The sequence below is a fragment of the Moschus berezovskii genome, chromosome 8 (assembly GCF_049115385.1).
Source record: "Moschus berezovskii isolate FMDL1 chromosome 8, NW_MosBer_1.0, whole genome shotgun sequence".
NCBI lineage: Eukaryota > Metazoa > Chordata > Mammalia > Artiodactyla > Moschidae > Moschus > Moschus berezovskii.
The window spans coordinates 68,560,096-68,579,708 of NC_142467.1; the positions used below are offsets into that span (position 1 = coordinate 68,560,096).

At 59.5% G+C, this 19,613-nt stretch overlaps 1 protein-coding gene across 4 annotated transcripts; it reads right to left on the reverse strand.

The window, feature by feature from the left end:
* Positions 1-217: 217 nt before the first annotated feature.
* STK11 (serine/threonine kinase 11) lies at positions 218-15,923 on the reverse strand. 4 transcript variants are annotated; one of them, XM_055429822.2, is made up of 10 exons: positions 15,634-15,923; positions 8,073-8,156; positions 7,417-7,506; positions 6,805-6,937; positions 6,585-6,721; positions 5,762-5,889; positions 3,640-3,697; positions 3,264-3,457; positions 1,129-1,347; positions 218-355 (listed from the first exon to the last, which is right to left on the reverse strand). In XM_055429822.2, the coding sequence occupies exons 1-9, from the start codon at positions 15,921-15,923 to the stop codon at positions 1,145-1,147; spliced, it is 1,317 nt and encodes a 438-aa protein (XP_055285797.1). In that variant the 3' UTR covers positions 218-355; positions 1,129-1,144. The 4 variants fall into 4 exon arrangements, with proteins under 4 accessions (XP_055285797.1, XP_055285799.1, XP_055285798.1 ...); XM_055429824.2 differs by having other exon boundaries at positions 281-432; XM_055429823.2 differs by having other exon boundaries at positions 281-542.
* Between the last annotated feature and the right edge of the window lie 3,690 nt (positions 15,924-19,613).

Consider the following 19,613-nt stretch of genomic DNA (forward strand, 5'->3'; position numbering starts at 1 on the left):
GTGCTAACCAGTGGCAGAGTAAAAAGAGGAGTTGGGGTGGACGAGAACCAGTAGTCTCAACGTAAAGTGCATGGCGAAGGCTGGCACGGGGCCACACTGGGCCCTCTCCCTCCTCCCCTAGCTGGGGGAAGGGGCTCAGCACAGGATTGCAGTCAGCAGGAGGTCGTGTCCACCGGCCACTGAGGGAGGGCCAGATCCCAGTCCCTGCTGTCCCCCAGCCACAGCCCTCCAGGACCAGCTTCCAGAGGAGCAGTCAGCGCGGAGGGCACTGTGGCAGCCTTCCTGGGTGGTGGGCAGCAGGCCAGCCGTTGACGGGAAGACTGAGCAGGACCTGGCCAGGGCTCCTGGGGACGGACTGAGACCAGGACACAGGTGGTCACTTCTGGGCCAAGCAAGGTCCTGTGTCACAGGCAGCACGCTCTCCCTGGATCCCTCCAGAGGGTGGGGAAATGGAGGCCTAGTCACACAGTGCTGTCAGACACCTCCACTGGCCAGGGAGAGCTGCGCTGCCTCAAGGGGCCGCCCCAGGAATCTCTGGTCACCTGGTGGGATGAAGCAGGGCCCTTGTGCCACAGAACCAGGCCTCCTGGCAAACAGCTTCTACCCCACCTGACTGGTTCTGATACTGGCAGGTAATTTCTATGGGGGCCATTTCAGGGGCAGCTCCCGGGTAGATGGGGCATGTATGGACAGGAGCTGGACCCTTAGGCCCCCAACTCACTGGTCATATCCTGAGTGGCAATGGGGGTGCAAGCACCCGTGAGGCCCACCCAGAACGCCCTTTGTGGACTGGGTGGCCAGGGCTGGGAGGAGGGAGCAGGGAGACAAAATGACAACCTCAATCAGAGCACAGACCCCTGCACCCCCTCACCCCCCAAACTCCTCCAATGCCAGGAGCAGCCTGGGCTGGACAGGAGGCAAGCACCTCCAGTCTGCAAAACAAGGCTGTCAGCTTAAGGGGCCCTCCTCCTGCACACACACCCCAAGCCCCCACCCCACACCAAGTAGCCAGTGTTCTGCAGAAAGTGACTTCCTTCAGCTCAAACCCAGATCCCAGGGACAGTGACACAAACCAAGATGGTAGTGTCCACGATGCCCCCCATCCCTCTGGTCCCGGACCCATCCTACCTGCGGGCAGCCACCCTCACTGCTGTTTGCAGGCCGACAGCCGGCGGATCTTGCTGCTGGCTGAGCAGGCCTTGCGGGCAGGGTTGGAGGTGGCGCTGGCCCGGCGCTCTGCCCTCGACCTGGTGTTCAGCTGGGTGGTGTCGGTGCCATTCACACACACAGCCTTGGGAAGGACCCGGTTCTGTGTGCTCCGCCCAGCCTCCTCCTCCAGGACCTGACCTTCAAGGGGAGAGGGCCAGAGTGCTGACTGAGGATCCCAAAGCACATGTGCTCTGCATCATTCCTGCCCAGACCCAAGCCCCCCACCACCTGTCCCATCTGACCTGCCCAGTCCTGGCACAGGGACTCATCCAGGGAATGGGAGGGCGGGCCTTCGAACCAACCGACCAGAGTAAGGCCCAGCCCATGCTCACCTGCCCATTCAATCGTGAGCGGGGCTCCGCACTCAGGTGAGTGGGAATGTGGTGGAGGACCAGAGGCCTGGGGCCCTAGCCTCAGCTCTCTCACCTGGGTGAAGGCCAGAGCCCACTGGGCCCTGTGGAACACAAGGGGCTGTATTCGGGCCAGATGTCCAGACTCGATGTCTCTCTCAAAACAGCCCACCCTGGCTCTCCGTGCCAGGCACGAAAGAACACAGAGCCAGGTTCGGGTACTTTCCACACCCCAGGCCTTCCCGCACAGCCTGCCAGCCCTCACTGGGTCCTGGGGCCCTGCTGCATGCCCGCTGAGCGGTGGGGGAGGGAGGGGCGCAGGAGCCCACGCTGACTGCAGCACAACCCCCTCCCAGGGATACAGGAAGCCACCACAGCTGCCTCCAGCCCGTCCAGTCCTCACACAGGAATAGTTTCCACCAGCAGCATCTGGGGCCTGACTCGGCCTCTGGACCTTGCCGGAAGCCCCCTAGTCATGTGCACAGGCAGCAACTCAGGTCAGAACTCCAGAGCATGGCAGGGTGGGCGGGTGTCAGGAGCCTGCTTTAATGGGGGAGGGGGCTGCCAGGGCGCCAAGTACCACAACACTGCTCAGACCACCAGGGTTCAGCCTCCAGCACAGTGACCCCAGCTGGGGGTGGCCGGCAGGCAAGGAATCTGCTCCACTTGCCCAAACAAAAGCCCTCAGGGTGGGTGGCAAGACAAGGGACGGACCAGGGAGACCCTGGTGAGCAGATCATGGGACGGGACTGGAGCAGCAGCAGCCCCAACACAGTATGACGTTGACCTAGGGCAGTTCAGCAAGGGGCAGCTGCCTGATCTCGGTGCAGGCTCGTCCCCCATCTGGAGTAGGGACATTTCTGGGCTAGGGATCTAGCTTGGACCCAGAGAACTGCTCTTGGACAAGAATTCCGCACCCAGGAAAAGTAGCCCAGGCCTCTGGCATAGGCCTGAAGTGATGCGTGTGGTCAGTGCCCAGCAGGGCTTGGGGAGCCCGACAGGGTCCACACTCTAGACACCTGTCCCAGAGCCCCAGTGCCTCCCAGAGAAGAACACCTTGATCTTATCCTGCCAGGGACAGAGGTCCAGGAGGCCTGACTTGGGACTGGGCTGTGGCTGAGGTTCCCAGGGCAGGGTCTCTGACCTGACCCCAGGACCCCAGTTGGAAACAGCTACAGCCAGCCACCATGGGCACCAGAGGCCTGACATGTCCTGGGAGGTGGGTCCGTGCCCACAGGCCACCTTGCACACAGACTCTTTCTACAGAAAACACCTAAGCCCTGGCCGACGAGCCAGAAGGAGGCAAACAGGACCTCACACGCAAAGCAGGCAGACCTTTATGTGGAGTCAGTAGACCCAGCCTCGGGGCAGCACAGAAACGCGGACACGGTGGCAGGGCAGTGGCCCAGCCTCCCTCAGACCCTGTGCAGGGTCAGCGAAAGCCCGCGGTGCACAGGGCGCGGGCGGGGCGGTGCTACACTAGGGCCTGGGCTCTGCCTGGAGCTCCTCCAAGGCCCTGGCCTCAGCTTCCTCTCCAGAAAGTTCTGAGCACGGGCTCTCCCTTGGGCCTCTCTCTCTAAGCCCTGCCTCAGACGCCTCCTCGCCACCTGGGGAAGAAGGCCAGGCATCAGCAGGGCACCGGCGCCGAGAGGGCCACTGGACCCTCAGGCAGAGCCCCCGGCCCTCCCCCTGACCGGGGCTCACCGGGCACTGTGAAGTCCTGAGTGTAGATGACGTCGTCCTCAATGTCGAAGAGCTCGTCGTCCACGTCGTCTGCACAGCCGTGCAGGTCCTCCAGGTAGGGCATCACTGTCATGCCCCGCCACCGGTCCTTGCAGTCCGCGCTGGGCGGGATGGGCACCGGCTGCTCAGCTGGCGGGTGCTTCTTCCGGAACCAGCTGTGGGAGCGGGGCATCAGGGTGTCCACGCTGGCTCCCCACGCGGGCCCACCCTCAATTCCCACAGAGAACTACGTGGCATGCAGAGATGGAGAAGGGTGGGGCCAACAGGAGAGACTGAGCCAGCAAGACCCCTGCACAACGCACTCCCCCTCCAGCACCCTGCCGGGCCGGGGACTCACCTGTGCTGCCGGATCTGCTGTATGGAGAACCGCTTGGCCGGCTCATACTCCAGCATCCCTGCCAGGAGACCAGCCGGGGGCGGGGTCAGCGCGGGCAGAGGCCCCGCCCCTGCCTGGGAGGGGTGGGGACGGAGGGCGTGGCGCGTGAGCGGAGCCCCGCCCCCGCTGCAAAGCGAGATCAGGAAGGAGACCGGAGCAGGCTGGAACACAGGACAAGAGCCCACCCCAGGGATCCTGAACCTGTCCACACGTCCCAGGAAGACAGAGCACAGGGGTCGACCCTGCAGTGCCCGCCCGGCTCTGGTCAGCAAAGCCGGTAACCGGCAATTCCTGCCGGAACCCAAATCCGCAAGGTGGCAGCAGGAGAACTAGGGGCCTCCAGAGGGACACACCCTAGAACCTGTGTGAAGGCCTTTGCCAGGGACCCCGACATGCAGAAGATGCAAGGCAGCCCTATAGGCCTTGCTGGGCTGTCCTGAGGTGCCAGGGCAACAGGGGTGTGGAACCCACAGTCCCTGCCTGCCCCTCTACCGCCCCCCGCAGGTGGCTTTGTTCTCAGAAAAGTGTTAACTTTGGGATGCTGGCAGTCAGAGCTGAGCCTGAGTGGTGCAGAAGAGGAATGGTCATGGTCACAGCCCTGTTGTGGCAGAGCGAGTGCAGGGCGGGGGCGGTGTTCCAGAGATGTGTGGGGAGGAGGCTCGCTGCCCAGCTATGCAAGACCTCTAGGCAGGCCCAGGCAGAGAGGACAGGACACTGCCTGGACCTGGGGGATAGGGACACCAATGCCCTGCGCCATCTCATCAGCCAGACTTGGGGCTGCTTCTTATTTATTTGGTTGTGCTGGGTCTTAGGTGCAGCATGAGATCTAGTTCCCTGACCAGAGATCGAGCCAGGGCCCCCTGCATTGGGAACTTGCAGTTGTAACCACAGAACCAGCAGGGAAGTCCCCCTAACTTGGGACTGTTTCAAGTGTTTATGAGAGTGAAGGCAGTAACAGGTCATCATCTGTGTCACTGGAGCAAAGAAAGTTTAAAACTGAGAGAACTCCAACCCATCAGTCCCTGTTGAAGGATGGAGGCTCTGAAACATCAGTCCTTGCCAGAGCTGGGGGAAGCTGGGTGTGTGTGTGTGTGTGTGGGGTTGGGCCATGAGCCTTCAAGGAACACTCGGGCAGGGAAGGCCAGGTCTGAGTTGGTGAGGCTGCCACCTCCCACATTCCAAGAAGACCCTGGGAGGGTGAGGAGCCCAGTGCCTGGCTGCCAGGCTGGCCCTGATGCGGAGGGCAGGACTGGGTTGCACTGCTGCAGAGCACTTGAACTGCATCTGCTCAGCTTCACTTCACCTTCACTAACAACCACAGAACTGGCGTGACTTGGTCATCAGGAGGCTCCGGAGCCACGCAGGACTATGAAGCTGCTTGTTCATCTGTAGGCCACATACAGGCTAAAGCACGAATTAGGTGTCCGGCACAAGCCAAGCATCAGGTCAGTTACACAAGGCCCGGGGACTGTGGGCAGAAGACCTTGGACGGTACCAGTCACACAGGCAATGCCCTGAATGTGCTGGATCATCAAAACTAACTTCACCAGGGAGCTCCCTGCCAGTGCAGGGGTGAAGACTCTGCGCTTTCACTGCTGTGGACCTGGGTTCAATCCCTAGTCAGGGAGTAGGATCCCACAAGCCATATATGGTGTCCAAAACATAAAACACTAACTTCAGCCAAACCCCAGGATGCTGGTGTGGCTTTATGGGGGCCATGTTGGGCCAGGCCCCTGTGTGTGGGGACAGTGCCACCTGCTGAGAAGCTTGGGAACTGCAGCAGAAAGAGGTCCTGCAGGAGACCCCCTCACTGTTACTTCCCGTAGGGATGGGTAATCAGGACAGGATGGAACCAAGACACAGGGAAGGGGGCAGAGCCCAAAGGAGCCAGCGACCCCTCCCACGCTCCACTCGGGCTGCTCTCCAAGCCTGGCTAGACTGTGCCCACCTCCCATGTGGGGGGTTGGGGGGAGGCAGGTGGCTGCGGCACAGAGATGGCTCAGCTCTCAAGAGGCCAGTGGTCTATGGAAGACCCTCAGGAGCCCCCACACCTGCAGCCTGGCCTCCACCCTGAGGGCCTCACCTCTGAGCAGGTCTGAGAGTGGGGGCCCACAGTCCCCCGGGATGGTGTAGTCCCCCTTCCCGATGTTCTCAAACAGCTTGTAGATGTTGTCGCCCTCGAACGGGTACAGGCCTGTTGTGATGTTGTAGCTGTGGCCCGGGAGGACAGACCAGTCAGAGCCTGCCCTGTGGCCTTGGAGCCTCTGCCACACTTCCCCCCGCCCGACTACACCGCCCCCAACCCCCTGCAGGGATCGGACGTGAGGACGATGGTCTGGAACACACAGTGCTGCTGGCTCACTGTGAAGACACGGAAAGCCACGGAACTGCGCGCTCTAACAGGACGGGTCAGGGGACATCTGTCAGTGAGCTCTCAGTGGAATAAAACGGATGCCTCTTTGCCCAGACCACTGGCTGCCCGACAGGGCTGCAGCGCCAACTGTCCTTGGGCGGGAGAACACAGGCCCCCTCGCTGCTGCCGGGCTTATGGAGGGACAAACGCCTGCAAGGCAGTCTGGGTGGGAGCCAAGCATCACTGGCTACTCATGGTACCTTTAAGAACTCTGCCCGAGGAGTCAAGACAGAAAGCCTTGCCCGAACAGTGGTGGGTGACTCGCACAGGGGACACCAGCACAAGGCCGAGGTGGGCAGGAGGACAGCTGGTCCCGGTGCATGTGCCCCTACCCGCACGAGTTCCTGACTCTGGCTCCGTGGCCTCCCTAGAAATAGGGGACCTGCCAGGAGGGTCAGGTCGTGAAGGCCTGGAGTCTGAACCGAGTGCCTAGGCCTGGGGTGGGTGAGGTAAAGGGACCCTGGGGCAAAGGAACCAGCCCCAGGGTACTTACAGTGTGACTCCGGCTGACCAGATGTCCACCTTGAAGCCAGAGAAGGTGTCCAGGCCATTGGCGATCTCAGGTGGCTGGAATGCTGGGGAGCCCTGGCTGGTCCGGCATGTGTCATCCTCGGCAAACGGGTGCAATGCCTGTGGCAGCGCCAGATAGCCCTTAGGAAGTGGCCCCAGGGGTTGGACCCCATGCCCCGTCCGCCCCAGGTCCCCCCACACACCTCAGCCACACCCAGGTCAGAGATCTTGAGCGTGCCACCAGTGGTGAGCAGCAGGTTGCCGGGCTTGATGTCCTTGTGCACGATGCCCTGGCTGTGCAGGTACTCCAGGCCGTCCACCAGCTGGCAGAAGTACCTGCGGGCACAGCTCTGTGACCACCACCCAGGGCCAGCCCCTTGGGCTGTGCTGTCACCCCAGTCTCTGGCCTGGAAAGAGCCATGCTGCTCACCGTCCCTGCCCCCTGTCCCCTCCTACCACAGGCGGCTGGTCCTACAAGCAACTGGGGGCTGACTCTCCAGGAGAACTTGGCCTCGGGGCAGTGAGGCCCAGTTAGGGGCTCCCCCAGCACCAGGAGGCCCCACAGCCTCAGGCAATGGGCATGCGGGGCAGTGTGTGTGCAAAGAGGAACCAGTGGGCTGCCGCAGGGCATGCTCAGCAGCCAGGCTACACAGTTGCAAACTGGGCACCAAAGCCCTGAGTTTTAAAACACACTTGAACTTCCATCTCACTTGTGCTCAGAATAAGCTCTCTGAACATAGGACCAGGTCGTTTAAGGCCCTGGTCCTGAGTGACCTTCAGGGGCGGGGGCAGCGGCGGGGCTCAAGCTCACTCACCCATGGGCCTGGCACACAGGGAAGCGTTTCTCAGGCACGCTGTCCAGCATCTCCTGCATGCCACACACGCAGTACTCCATCACCATGTACGTGGGCTGTGCTAAGGAAAACATACAGCAGGCACCCTGCTCTGGACAGGACGGGCCCTGGGACACAAATTCTGGGGGTGGGGCTGCACCAGTGCAGTGAGCGGTAGCATCCAGGAGGGATCACAGGCACTGCAGTGGATCCCCACCCCTCCACGGATCCTCCAGGGCCTTCCTGTGGAGCTCTGTGCCGCCTCTGGGCTCAGCCCACACAGCCCAGCATGAAGGCCCCTGGTTGTTCCATCCCCAGGGGAGTGAGGGATAGAGGCCCATGTGGGCCCTGGGGAAGAGAAGGCTGGAGTCATAGAGGGTAGGGGGAGGGAGTGGGGAAGGGAGTGAGGAAGGGTGGGAGCCAGGGTCAGGTTGAGGCCCCCCAGCCACACCTCTTTGTGGAGAAGAGTCCAGTCGTTCTGCATCCAGCGGGTCAGGGATAGACCCCTAGGCAGGACCCCAGGTCCCTAGACCGGCCTCTGAGTCATAGCCCAGGTGGAGAGGGGAAGGCCAAGGAGACTGTCAATATGCCCGCCCACCCGTGGGGACATGCCCACCTCCCCACCCCCTGCAGGATATATCTTCTGCTTCTCCTCATTGTACAGCACATCCACTAGCTGGATGACGTTCCTGTGCCGCAGCCTCCTCAGCAGCTGGATCTCCCTGGAGAAAGGATGGGTGGTCAGCCGAGTCCCGGCAGCCTGGCTGCAGCCACCATGTGGAGGGCACCACACAGAGGGTGCCGGGTCTCCAGAGCCCGGCAGGGCTTCAACACGGCAGCAAGACCAGGGACATCCAACACCTGGACTGAAGATGCACGGAGACCACAGCAAGGGTGCACAGGGGCAGCACAAGGGGTGTGGGAGCTGCGACTCCCACCCAGCCCTCCCCACCCCAACTCCCACCCCCTGCTGCCAGCGCAGTTCCTGAGGATTCTCTGCAGGAGCTGGTGGTAGTGAAGGGGGCAAAGTCGGGAGGTCTGTGAGGAGGCTTCGCAGAACGCTAAACAGTCACCAACTGACCCAGCACCTCCACTCAGGGTATGTGCCGTGGAGGACTGAGAACACGCAACCTGTGCACAGGTGCTCACGGCAGCACCATCCATGGAAGCCCAAGGGTGGACACAATGCCAGTGTCCCTCCACACCCAGAAGCATCCCTCAGCCCTGAAAAGGAGAGAAGCCCTGATACTTGCTACCACGTAGACAGGCCCCGAGAACACCTTGCTCAGTGAGAGAAGCAGACACAGCAGGACACGCAGGGTGTGATTCCACTGATGGAAAATGTCCAGAATAGGCCGATCCACAGACACACAGAGTGGGTTCCTGGTTATCAGGGGCTGGGGAGGGGATGGGGTGACAGAGGAGACAAGGCTTCTTTTTGGGGTGATGGAATGTCCTGGACCTACACAGAGATGACCATTACTAAGAAGATACCAAGTGCCATGAAACTGCATATGTGAGTGATACCTCAATAAAGGTTTTGTAAAGTCCTCACCAGGAAGCCCACGCAAGAAACCTAAGAACATCAGGGCAGGTGAGGGCCCGTCCTCTTGAGACTCGGCTCCCACCCCTCCCACTGCCCACATTTCATGAAAAGGTCACCTATTCCATAAAACCCACACCCCACCCTCACAGACCAGTGCGCGATCCTGGACCCTCAGAGTGTAAGTCCTCCTTGCACGTCGACCATGGCCTGGCACTCAGAGCCCCCACTCTCCAGAACCAGTGCACAGGAGGCCCTCCACTTGCAGGAGGAAACACAGCTTTACAATGGCTTCTTGCAAGCCCACTGGCTGCCCTGTCCCCGTCCAGGGTCCCCTCCAGACCAAGAGGCTGCACATCTAAATTCTCCCCTGAACTGAAGTGGGGGGAGGTGACTCAGAAGCTGGGCCCCGGGTTCACACCATCTGTTTAGCCTGCTGTCCAGCGTGAGCAGGGACCACACACACGGCAGCTCCACCTAGGCACTGATCCTGGCTGTGCGGGCTCTGTGGGTACGTGGGGGGCAGACCCTGATGCAAGGAGTCCCCCTATATCATGACATGACAACCAAGATGTCTCCCAGTATCTCTGGGTGTCCCTGGGGACAAGGCAGTGTGGTGAGTCCTGGTGGGTAGGAGCAGACTCCCCAGCCCTGCCTCTGGCAGGTCCTCCCTCAACCTGCCCAGCTTGGGTCCACTGTGGACCAGTAGGTCCCACTCACTCCTGCAACGGGCCTTCCCAGGCTGCTGTGGGCCAGGCACTGTGTCCGTGGGCACCCTGTCCTGGGGGCCCCCTCAGACACTCCAGGCCCACCAGCACTCATCGGCAGTGGCCCTGTGCTCCAAGGCTTCCTTCCCCCATCACCTCACAGCTCTGACTCCCAACCTGCTGCCGGCCCCCCAGGGCCAGAGCTCAACTGTGGTGACTCAGGGCCCCTCCCCTGCCTATAAGTTCTCCACCCCTTCTATCCGACAGAGAGGTGGACTCCCCAGGCCGCCCAAACGAAAGCCTTTGTCCTGACAGTGGTGACGAGGCCTCTGGGGTCTCTGCCGCGTGCTGCCGGATCACAGTACAGAGCAGCTCCTTGCAGAGGTGCCAGGAGAGAGGGTCCCAGGGAGGGGTCCCGGGGCAGCTCCCTCAGTGTTTAATGCCTGCTGGGCTAACTGGCCAGCAAGAGCACCCACTGTGGGGACTGGATTTGCAGCCCAGAGAGGAAAGCGGCACATGGTGGCAAGCTCAGTAGAGAGCCCACAGGCTGTGGTGGGAATGGGACACAGGGCCCAGTGCAGACCGAACTCCTGCAGCATGGGGTCAGCTCACGTGACCATCCCCATCGGCCCCCCTGCTGAACAAAGGAGGGCAGACACGAAGGAGGGCCCAACGCAGACCGTGACTCCTGTGGCAACAGGACAGCCTGGGTGACCGTCTGTCCCCTCCCCATCCAAAGAGACACTACATAAACCCACGTGTGGAGACAAGGAGCCCTTGACACCTGAGCCAACACGTGGCCACCTCGGGGAGGCAGGCCTCACAGCCAGGCTTCAAGCAGCAGCCGACTGTCCCAGCATGCGAACAGTCTCCAAACTTGGATGCGGCTGCCAACCACACGCACAGTGGTGTTCGCCCCAGGCCTGCCCAGGAGTGGACAAGCCCAGGCTCTGCCTTCTGTGCCATGAGTACCCGTCCCGGGACCATCCGCCCAGCCAAGCCTCCCCCTCTGCCCACTGCCACTGGGGCAAGACTCCTCTGCAGGAAAAGTTTAATGTGGGAGGGAACCCTAGGCAGTGGACAGCACTACCCGCACCACCCCCCCCACGTCAGGAAAGCCAGCTCTGGAGGGAAGGCCCTGTGCAGGGCCTTCAATTAACATGATCACAGCCTTCCGAGGAAGTGAGTGAGTCCGCTGTCAACACCAAGGAAGGGGCGACACCACCAGGGAAGGGGCCACAGTGTCAAACTCTAAGAGAAGGAAACCACACGCCCACAAGGCCAGGACCAAGGCGGAGACAAAACAGAAACACACTCCGAGTCGGTGAGGGGGTGCAGGAGGACCCCTGAAACATGCACTGCAGGGGCCAAGATGTTCTCGTCACCTAGGAGTAGCACCACTGGCCAGAGAAAAAGAAAAACATTATTTAAAGAAAGAGGAAAGCTGGGTGCTCAGCCAGGATGCAGGAAGTGAAACGAGGGGAAGCAAGCCTTCCGGTCCAGCTGCAGTTGCTCAGGGAGGGCATCGCAGGGACCTGCCTGTGGTGCTGGGAGCAGAGTGAACCCGGGGCAGGCTTGCTGACCGCCCACAAGGGGAGGGCAATGAAAGAGCCGGGTCCTAAAGCACTGGAGTTCACAGAGGGGAGCAGCTGCCCCCACGGCCACCCACCTCAGGGCCCCGGGACCTGCCACCTCGCTCCCTCTAGATGCTGACAGGTCCACAGAGAGCAAGGAAGGGGTGATGGCTGCTCTGGCCAATGAACACTGAGCAAGACCCCCGTACCCCTCAGTCCTTCTGCTTCCAATCATGTGGCGAGGGGCAAGAGACGAAAATGAGGAGAAACTCAAGAAAAGTGAAGTTCAACACAAACACGTGCTCGCACAACTGCCGAGCAGCACAATTCCTAATGGGCATCAGCAGGGGACGACCCACACGTCCACTGATGGGGATGGATACACACATGTCCACGCACACACACGGGCATCGGGAGGGGACGACCCACACGTCCACTGATGGGGTCACGTACACATGGCCCCCACCCACGAGCAGCATGAGAAGCTCTGACACTTGCTACCACGTAGACGCACCTGAGAACACAAGAGGAGCAGACACAGAACACAGAGCATGTGATTCCACCGACGGGAAACGTCCAGAACATACCGATCCACACACACAGAGAGTGGGCTCCTGATTGTCAGGGGCTGTGAGGGGGAGCAGGGGTGACTGCTGATGGGGATGGGGCTTCCTTTTGGGACATGGAACTAGAGATAGACTGTGGTTGCGCTCTCCAGCAAAGTACCTGACCCTGAGTTACCTGCTCACAGCTGAGTTTCACATCATATAAAATGTCTCACTAAAGCTATTCAGAGAACATGCCACCTCCAGCTGTGTAGTAGACACATGATGGGCGACTGGGCTGTGACTTCCAACAGGCTTCTGGTTGAGGGGCCAGCGTCTCCCATGCCCCAGCCTGGGGTGTCCCTATGGCCCCCGGGCTTCACTGCATCTAGCCACCCCCCAGTCAGGATGTGCAATGAGATCCTGGGTGCCTCAAGGAGCAGTCATGCCCTGGTGATGCCAGCTGGCCTCGGGGAGGAAGCTTTACCAATACCTGGGTAGTGGGGGTACCAGCAGATGCCAGGACCTGGCAGAGGCCACTTGGAATGGGAACGAGGGCCAGGAAAGTTCAGGCTCTGCTAAAATCCCAACCACTCACCCTCGGGTCCAAGAGCCCGCCAGTCACCACTGCTGGCCTGGAGACTGGCACTGGGCACTTGGGCCAGGACGCAAGGCAGGAGCACCAGGAACGCTGATGAGGAAGGAGGCTGGCAGGGCCCCGAGTTGCCGGTCCCAGCTGTGCACAGCTCACCGAGCACATGCATCTGGCACACAGCAGGCACAGGCCCTGAGCTGCCCTCTCACAGAGCGAACATGGGGCGGGAGCACGGAGGCTGTCCCTGCTTCTCAACAGCTGACGGAAAAGCCCACAAAGAATAGGACCTTGTGACAGGTGAGAATCCTGTGAGCTGGGCCCACCTGCCCTCCCAGAGGTCGGGGCAGAGAGGTGTGTACCCACCATCTGTACAGGCATGAAGCCCCAGGTTGCCCCCAGCCAGGGAGGCACCAGCGTGGCCTCTGCGGCTGATAGGAAAAACAAGCAGATACAACTTACATGGAAAATGACCCTTCTCATTAAAAAGTTCTTGGATTGGTAAAGAGAAGTTCGAAGGTGTCAGTGTTAAAACGACAACTGCTTTCTTTTTCACTTCTTAATGCTTTTCTGAATCTTCCTATTTTACAACAAGAACAAGTTAGCAGGACTTCCCTGGCAGTCCAGTGGCTAAGATTCCAAGCTCCCAATGCAGGGAGTCCAGGTTCCATCTCTGGGTCGGAAAGATTCCCTGGAGAAGGGCATGGCAATACCCTCCAGTAGAAAACCCATGAACAGAGAAGCCTGGCATTCTACAGTCCATAAGGTCGCACAGAGTCAGACATGACTGAGTGACTTACACACATAAAAAAAAGAACAAAGAGGGACAAGCACAAACCACAGCAACCCTCCTGGGAGGAGTCACAGGAGGGGAGACTTCCTCTGTCACACGCTGCATTTCTTAAGGAATGCGTCCCATCCCAACTGGAGCTGCGGGACTCCTGAGGCTTGTCTGGAAAGTTCCGGACACTTCACTCCATAAGAAGAGTCTGGAGTCGTGATTATTAAGTCTCTCCAAGACAAAGGAGCCTTTTTTTTCTTGTGTAGCTGCCTGCCGGCAAGGCTGACCCAGAAGCCTGGATCTTGGGGCCCTGCTTGAGCGCCTGCACAGAGCAGTCCAGGATTCAGGACAAGGGAACAGGGTGCTCAGAGCAGGGCTCGACCTCACGACATTCAGGAAGGAGGCGCAGGGGTTCTAACCTGAAGGCACACACCCAGCGGGCCCTCCCAGCACCAGCCCACAGGTGGCTGGCCGGCACCGGGCCAGAGCTGCGCTCTGAGAGGGGAAGACCTGTGCCTCTGGGGCTGAGACGGACAAAAGGGCCCAACCCTGCAGCTGTGGCACCTCACAGGCCGCTGTGGATGCCAACCACCCTGCCTCCCCAGGCTCAGTCTCCCCAGGACTTCCTCCAATGGACACTGTCTCCACAGCTCCTGAGACCACAGCTGATGGCTCAGGAAACCAGAACTGGTAGCTGTGATCCTCTGTCGGGTGGCCAAGAAGGAGGGAATCTCTGGCTGGTGATCGCCCTCTAACTTGACCTTGGGCACATACATTTGCAGATGGGGAGGGGCTTCCTCAGGTGTGCGTCACCCTTTGGAAGAACTGGGCACTCACCCACCTGACACCTCTCCCTCATCTCAGGGTGGGGCATCTGCAGATGTTCCAGGTGCACGCCCCTGGTCCCCCACTTTCTCTGAAGCCCCCAGGATGGCCAACAGTGGCTGGGGTGGCCCTAAACAAACATCAGTTGGTGCTGGAAATGAGCCTGGCCCCTCCCAGCGTGGGATGAAGCAGAACATAAGGCACCAAACACTAGGGCAGCCCGTGCCAACTCCATCCAGGAGGGCTCGTCCAGGCTGTAGGAGTCCAGCCCCCCACTCCCAGGACAGACCCAGGGATGAGGCCTAAGAGGAGCCAGGAGGACAAGGACCTGCCCTGGAAAGTGTGTGTCTGTGGGGGTTCTCTTTCTGCCAGCAGCATCCAGAAGCCCACTGCCCCTCAAACCGCAGTGGTGGCCAACTGGTAGCCTGAGGGTCACGTCCCCCCCACACACTTGTGGACTAAGGAGAAAAGGTGACTCAGAGAAACGGAGTGGGGACTGGATCAGAAGTGTGACCTAACTTAGCCTGTAGGAGGGCACTGGCACCCACTGTCCCCTGGCCTGTCTCGTCCAGGACACTGGTGGCCCCTGCCTAACCCTCACATGCAGGTGACAGATGGGCACAGAGAACTGGCTGGGCTGGCCCTGCGACACCTGGTCCTGCCCTTGCTGGGGGTCCATGGCTGGGGCACGGTCCACAGCCGGTCTGGCCCCATTGTCCTGCTCTCCAGGTGTCCCACAGTAGACAGAAGCAGCTGGGCACTCACTGTCAAACTGCCCGGAGAGCAGGGGGGCCGGGGGGAGGGGTGAGAGTGATCAGGGAGAAGCACTCTCAGGACCAGCCAAGGTCACCAGCCAGTCCTGCCGCCTGGCCCGTTAGATAAAGCCCTGAGCTGGGGTAGGGTGGGATCCCCAGGCAGCAGAGATAAGAGGGTGTCCCCTCCCAGAACCAGCAAAAAGGACGGAGGCAGGGCTCCCACCACCTCGGGGATGCCTATGGCCAGACACGCGCCCGAAAAAAATCTGTGTAAAAAGTTTGCCGGAACACAAGCCGACCCCCACTTCCCAGGAGCCACCGAGCCTGCAAGTCATGGATGTGTCCTGTGGCACATCCCAGGCGAGTGAGAAATGGCCAAGTTCCCCCCTGCAGACTGATAAACCGGTGCAAACAATTATTTTTGGCAACCGCACCATCCCCCTCCAACAGGGTAAACAAATGGCGTGTCCCGACCCTAGTAACAGCCTCCCGCTGGGAGGAAACCTGCTGGCGGCAGGCAGAGCCCTTTCCGAACCCAACTGCTTTTGGTTTTCCGAAGCCAAACCAAAGCTGGCCGCCTCCGCCGGGTACCTGAGCCTTCCGGACAGCTAAAAGGGCACGGGGGAGAGGGGCGCCCCCTTCCGAGGAGGGCCCTGCAGCGGCTGAGAGCTCAGAACGCCCAGCCGAAACGAGCGATCCTGACTTCACCAAAGTACCCCAAAGAGTTGCCCACGACTCTCCCTAGCTGGTCGACTCGGGTGCTTAAGGAAACGGAGGACGGAAGAAAGTAACCGAGTGAAGGGAAGAGGAAGGGAGGGAAGGGGGAAGGAGGGGCAGCCCAGCGGCGCGCGTCCCCACCCAGGAAGCCCGCACTTACTTCTTCACGTTTGCCTCCCCGTTGGGGATCCTCCGCAACTTCTTCTTCTTGAGGATTTTGACGGCTCTTCTGCACAGTGTCTCCGAGTCCAGCACCTCCTTCACCTTGCCGTACGACCCCTCCCCCAGCAGGTCCCCCATCAGGTACTTTCCGATGAGCTTGGCCCGCTTGCGGCGGGGCTGGTAGATGACCTCGGTGGAGTCGATCCGGTGGATGAATGTGTCCATCCCCACCGACATCAGCTCGCCCTCTGTAAACATGCCCAGCTGCTGCGGGTCCGCCACCTCCATCCTGAACTCCAGGCCTCCGACTCCGGCCGGCGGTCCTTATCCCCTTTGTGAACTTCGCGGGGAGCGGTTTTTCCTTTTGTTTCCCCCCCCGCCCCGCCTCAAAATTCCCTTCTCCAAAATTAAAAGTCAAAAAAAATCGAAAAAATAAGAGCCAGACGAAAAGAAAAAATAAAGGAAAACCCTCTTGGAAAGAAACGATTGTACTGAACTTAAGTTCAAAAGGCGCGGCTGGTCCAGAGCCCGGGCAGTCGGGCGTGCGCAGCGTCCCAAGTTTGGGGGCCGCCCGACCTCGGAGCTTCGGGGCGGGCAGGCGCGTCCACGGGGGCCCTCAGGAGGCCGGTGGGGCCGGGAAGTGCTAGGTCATCCTCCAGGGACTTTAGACCCTCGAACGAACACGGACGCGGCCAGGCCGAATCTTCTCCGCGCCGTCCATTACCAGCGGGCCATGGCGCGCGCCTGGGGCCCCGCGCAGGCCAGCTCTGGGGCTCCCAGAGCTGGGCAGGTGAGCTTTGCCGGGGGCAGGACGTGCAGCTCGGGGGCGTCTCCCGCCGTCCGGGGCGGCCGAGACGCCGGCAGGTGCGTGTCCGGAGCGCGCGGGGCAGCTTCGTCCAGCTCGGCCGGCTCCCGCCAGCGCCGGGGTTGCCCGGGGCCCGCCGGGTGCAAGGAGCAAGGCTCCTCCGTGCCAGCCGCCGCCCAGGTGCCCGCACACCGGCCCGGGACACCGAGCGACCGCGCGGGCCCGGCAAGCGCCCCGCCCCAAACGGCAGCCCGCGCTCGCTCTCCGCCCGAACGCCGCCGGTCACGGACGGAGGGGCGCGCGGGGCTCCGGGCAGCCGAAGCGGCGCAGGCCGCAGGCCCCGGGCCGGGGTTCCCGGTGTTGCCGGGGCCGGGGCGGCGCGTATCGGGCCGCGGCCGCCGCGCGCGTGGAGCAGGCGGGGCGGCGCGGGGGCCCAGCCCATGCAAGGCGGCCGCACTGCCGGCCGGCGCCCGCCGCCGCTACCGCCGCGCCCCGCCTCAGTCGCGGGCGCCCCGGGCCTCCTCCCCCTTCCGCGCCCAACACGCCGCCGCCATCTTGTTTACCTCCTCCCCCGCCCTGCACCGCCTCTCCGCCGCACGCCCGCTGCGGCCATGCCCCTCGCGGCGCTGACGTGCACGCCCGTTGGCCGAGACGATCAGCGCCGCCCCCGCAGCGAACCCTGCCGCCACCGCCCATTGGACCATTTGGACCCGGGCGGGCCCCGGAGCAGGGATTGGTTCTCGTTCGGCCCCGCCCCAGAGGTGGTTACTGCTCTCTCATTGGCCCGCAGAGACACCCGTCAAGTGGAGGGGGCGGGAAACAGGCACGGGGAGGTGAGGCCGTGGCGTTGACCTGGGAGGGGTTGAAGGCTAGGGTTGGAGTTCGCAAAGGCCAAGGGGCACCTCGCACCCGGGAGTCGGGGAAGTGTGTCTGAGCGCAGCCCAGAGTGGCCCGGATGAGGCATACAGATGCTGGTGGGCGCCTGCTAGGGCCTGTCCTCCAAAATCCCGTTTGAAGCGAGGTCAAGGGTCAAAAAGTAGCCGAAAGTGGCCAATTGATGGCAGAAAGCCTTTATTAAGCATCTCTCAGGCCAGACGGGGCGAGAAGTGCGCTTGACCATCTCTACCCTAAAGAATTTCATGGGGTAAAACGCAGTACTCAGTTGGCATGGTGCCAACAAAGTGCTTTGGATGAAAAATACAGAGATGGCAAAATACTAGGGCTTGATGAAATCGAAAATTCCTCCAGGCCTGTGGGGTTTTTCTACCTTTCTGTTTTTTTTATCACTTGATTATTTTGCCAGAACAAACTGCTTATCTTGAGTGGGAACGGTGGGAGCTGACACCGTCAGATTTGGGCTCCAGGCTGCGAGTTCTGAGCCTGACACCTGTGGACTGCCTAAATCTATGTGTGAAATCGAGTGTGTCCTTGTCTGTGTTCTTGGGGACATCTAGGACTTTCATCAGATTCTCAAATGACCCACAGAAGGCGGATTGCTGTGGCTTTGGGGGTGGGAGGACCACAAGTCACACCAACATACAAGCAAGCCCTAATCAGAACATGTAGATTAGCCCCAAATTCTTTTTCCTTAATCATAAAGAGCAGAGCAGAAACCAATGAAACAATAGAAAAACAAAAACAGGGAAAACTGATGAAGCCAAAAGACTATTCATTGAAAGGATCAAAACAACTGATAAAACTCTGGCTAAACTAACCAAGAAAACTAGGTGACCTAAAAGGATTAGATATAGGAACAACTCTATGCCCAAAATTCAATAGGAAGTAGACCAACACCTGAAAAGGCACTAAAATGAAAACTCAATGAAGAAGAAATAGATAATCTGCATAGTCTTATATCTATTAGAGAAATTAAATCTGTTGGGAAAAACCTTTCAACAAAGACAATTGAGGCCCAGATGTTTTCATTCATGAATTTCCATCAAACATTTTGGGAAGGACTTCTCTGCTGGTCCAGTGGTTAATTAAGAATCTGCCTGCCAATGCAGAAGACACCAGTTCAATCCCTGGTCCAGGAAGATTCCACATGCATCAGGGCAGTTTACCCCCGTGCTACAAGAACTGAGTCAGCACTTTAGAGCCTGTGCTCTGCAATATGGGAAGCCCCGGCAATGAGCAGCCCCCACTCTGATGCAACTAGAGAAAGCCCACGAACAACAGGGCACGCCCCAAAATTTTTAATAAAAAATTTTAAGAAATAACATTGGTTCTAAACAATCTTACAGAAAAAGAAGAGGCAACACTGCCCAACTCAAATTCCTTTTGGTGTTTTCTATGTTTTCAACTGCTGACTTATGCCCAACTTTCTTATAATCTGGGGGTATTTGATAATCTTGGCATCCTACTCCCCTTCATTCCACCCCTCTCCTGATGTGCAGGACACATGGAAGGACATAGGAAATGTATGGTGACCATTGCAAAAAGAGTACATGAAGGTGAAATCTTGGCTGATGTGACCTCCTCCAAGAAGTCCTCCTGGTCATTCCCTCGAATGTAGCCCCTTTCAAGTTTAGTTTTCTTCTTAACACTTGTCACCAGCAGAAATTATTTATATATTTCTTTTCCCATATTTCTTTAGTCTCTGGAACTGCGCTGGGAGCTCTCTGGGGCTGAGGCTGGATATGTCTTGGCCACTGCTGTGTCCTCAACAATTTGAGCTATGTCATTCAGTACAACAGCCACTGGCCACATGTGTCTGTTAAGCTCCTGTAATGTGGCTGCTGGAATTGAGATGTGCTGTTAGTGTAATACACACTGGATTTATATATATATATAACGTATTTATTTTTGACTGCACTGGATCTTTGTTGCTATGCTCGGGCTTTCTCTGGTTGTGAGTGGAGACTAATCTTCATTGTAGTGCATGCACGTCTTACTGCAGAACACGGGCTCTAGAGTATAGGTTCAGTAGTTGTGGTGCATGGGTTTAGCTGCTCCTTGGCATATGGGATCTTCCCGGACCAGAGACTGAACTGGTGTCCTTGCATTGCAAGGCAGACTCTTAACCACTGGACCACCAGGGAAGCACTACAGACTGGATTTTGAGGGCCTAATATGAAGGGAAAAAAAGTATGTATGATATTTATGTATGGGGCTTCCTCGTGGCTCAGTGGTAAAGAATCTACCTGCCAATGCAGGAGACGCAGTTTCAATCC

Excerpts from the sequence above, each read along its gene's own strand:
- STK11 (XM_055429822.2), bottom strand. The coding sequence starts at position 15,923 with ATGGAGGTGGCGGACCCGCAGCAGCTGGGCATGTTTACAGAGGGCGAG. Across the intron at positions 5,890-6,584 it reads TGGTCAGCCGGAGTCACACT|CTACAACATCACAACAGGCC; the intron begins GTAAGTACCCTG and ends CCCGGGCCACAG. Across the intron at positions 1,348-3,263 it reads TCAGGACTTCACAGTGCCCG|GTCAGGTCCTGGAGGAGGAG; the intron begins GTGAGCCCCGGT and ends CTCCCCTTGAAG.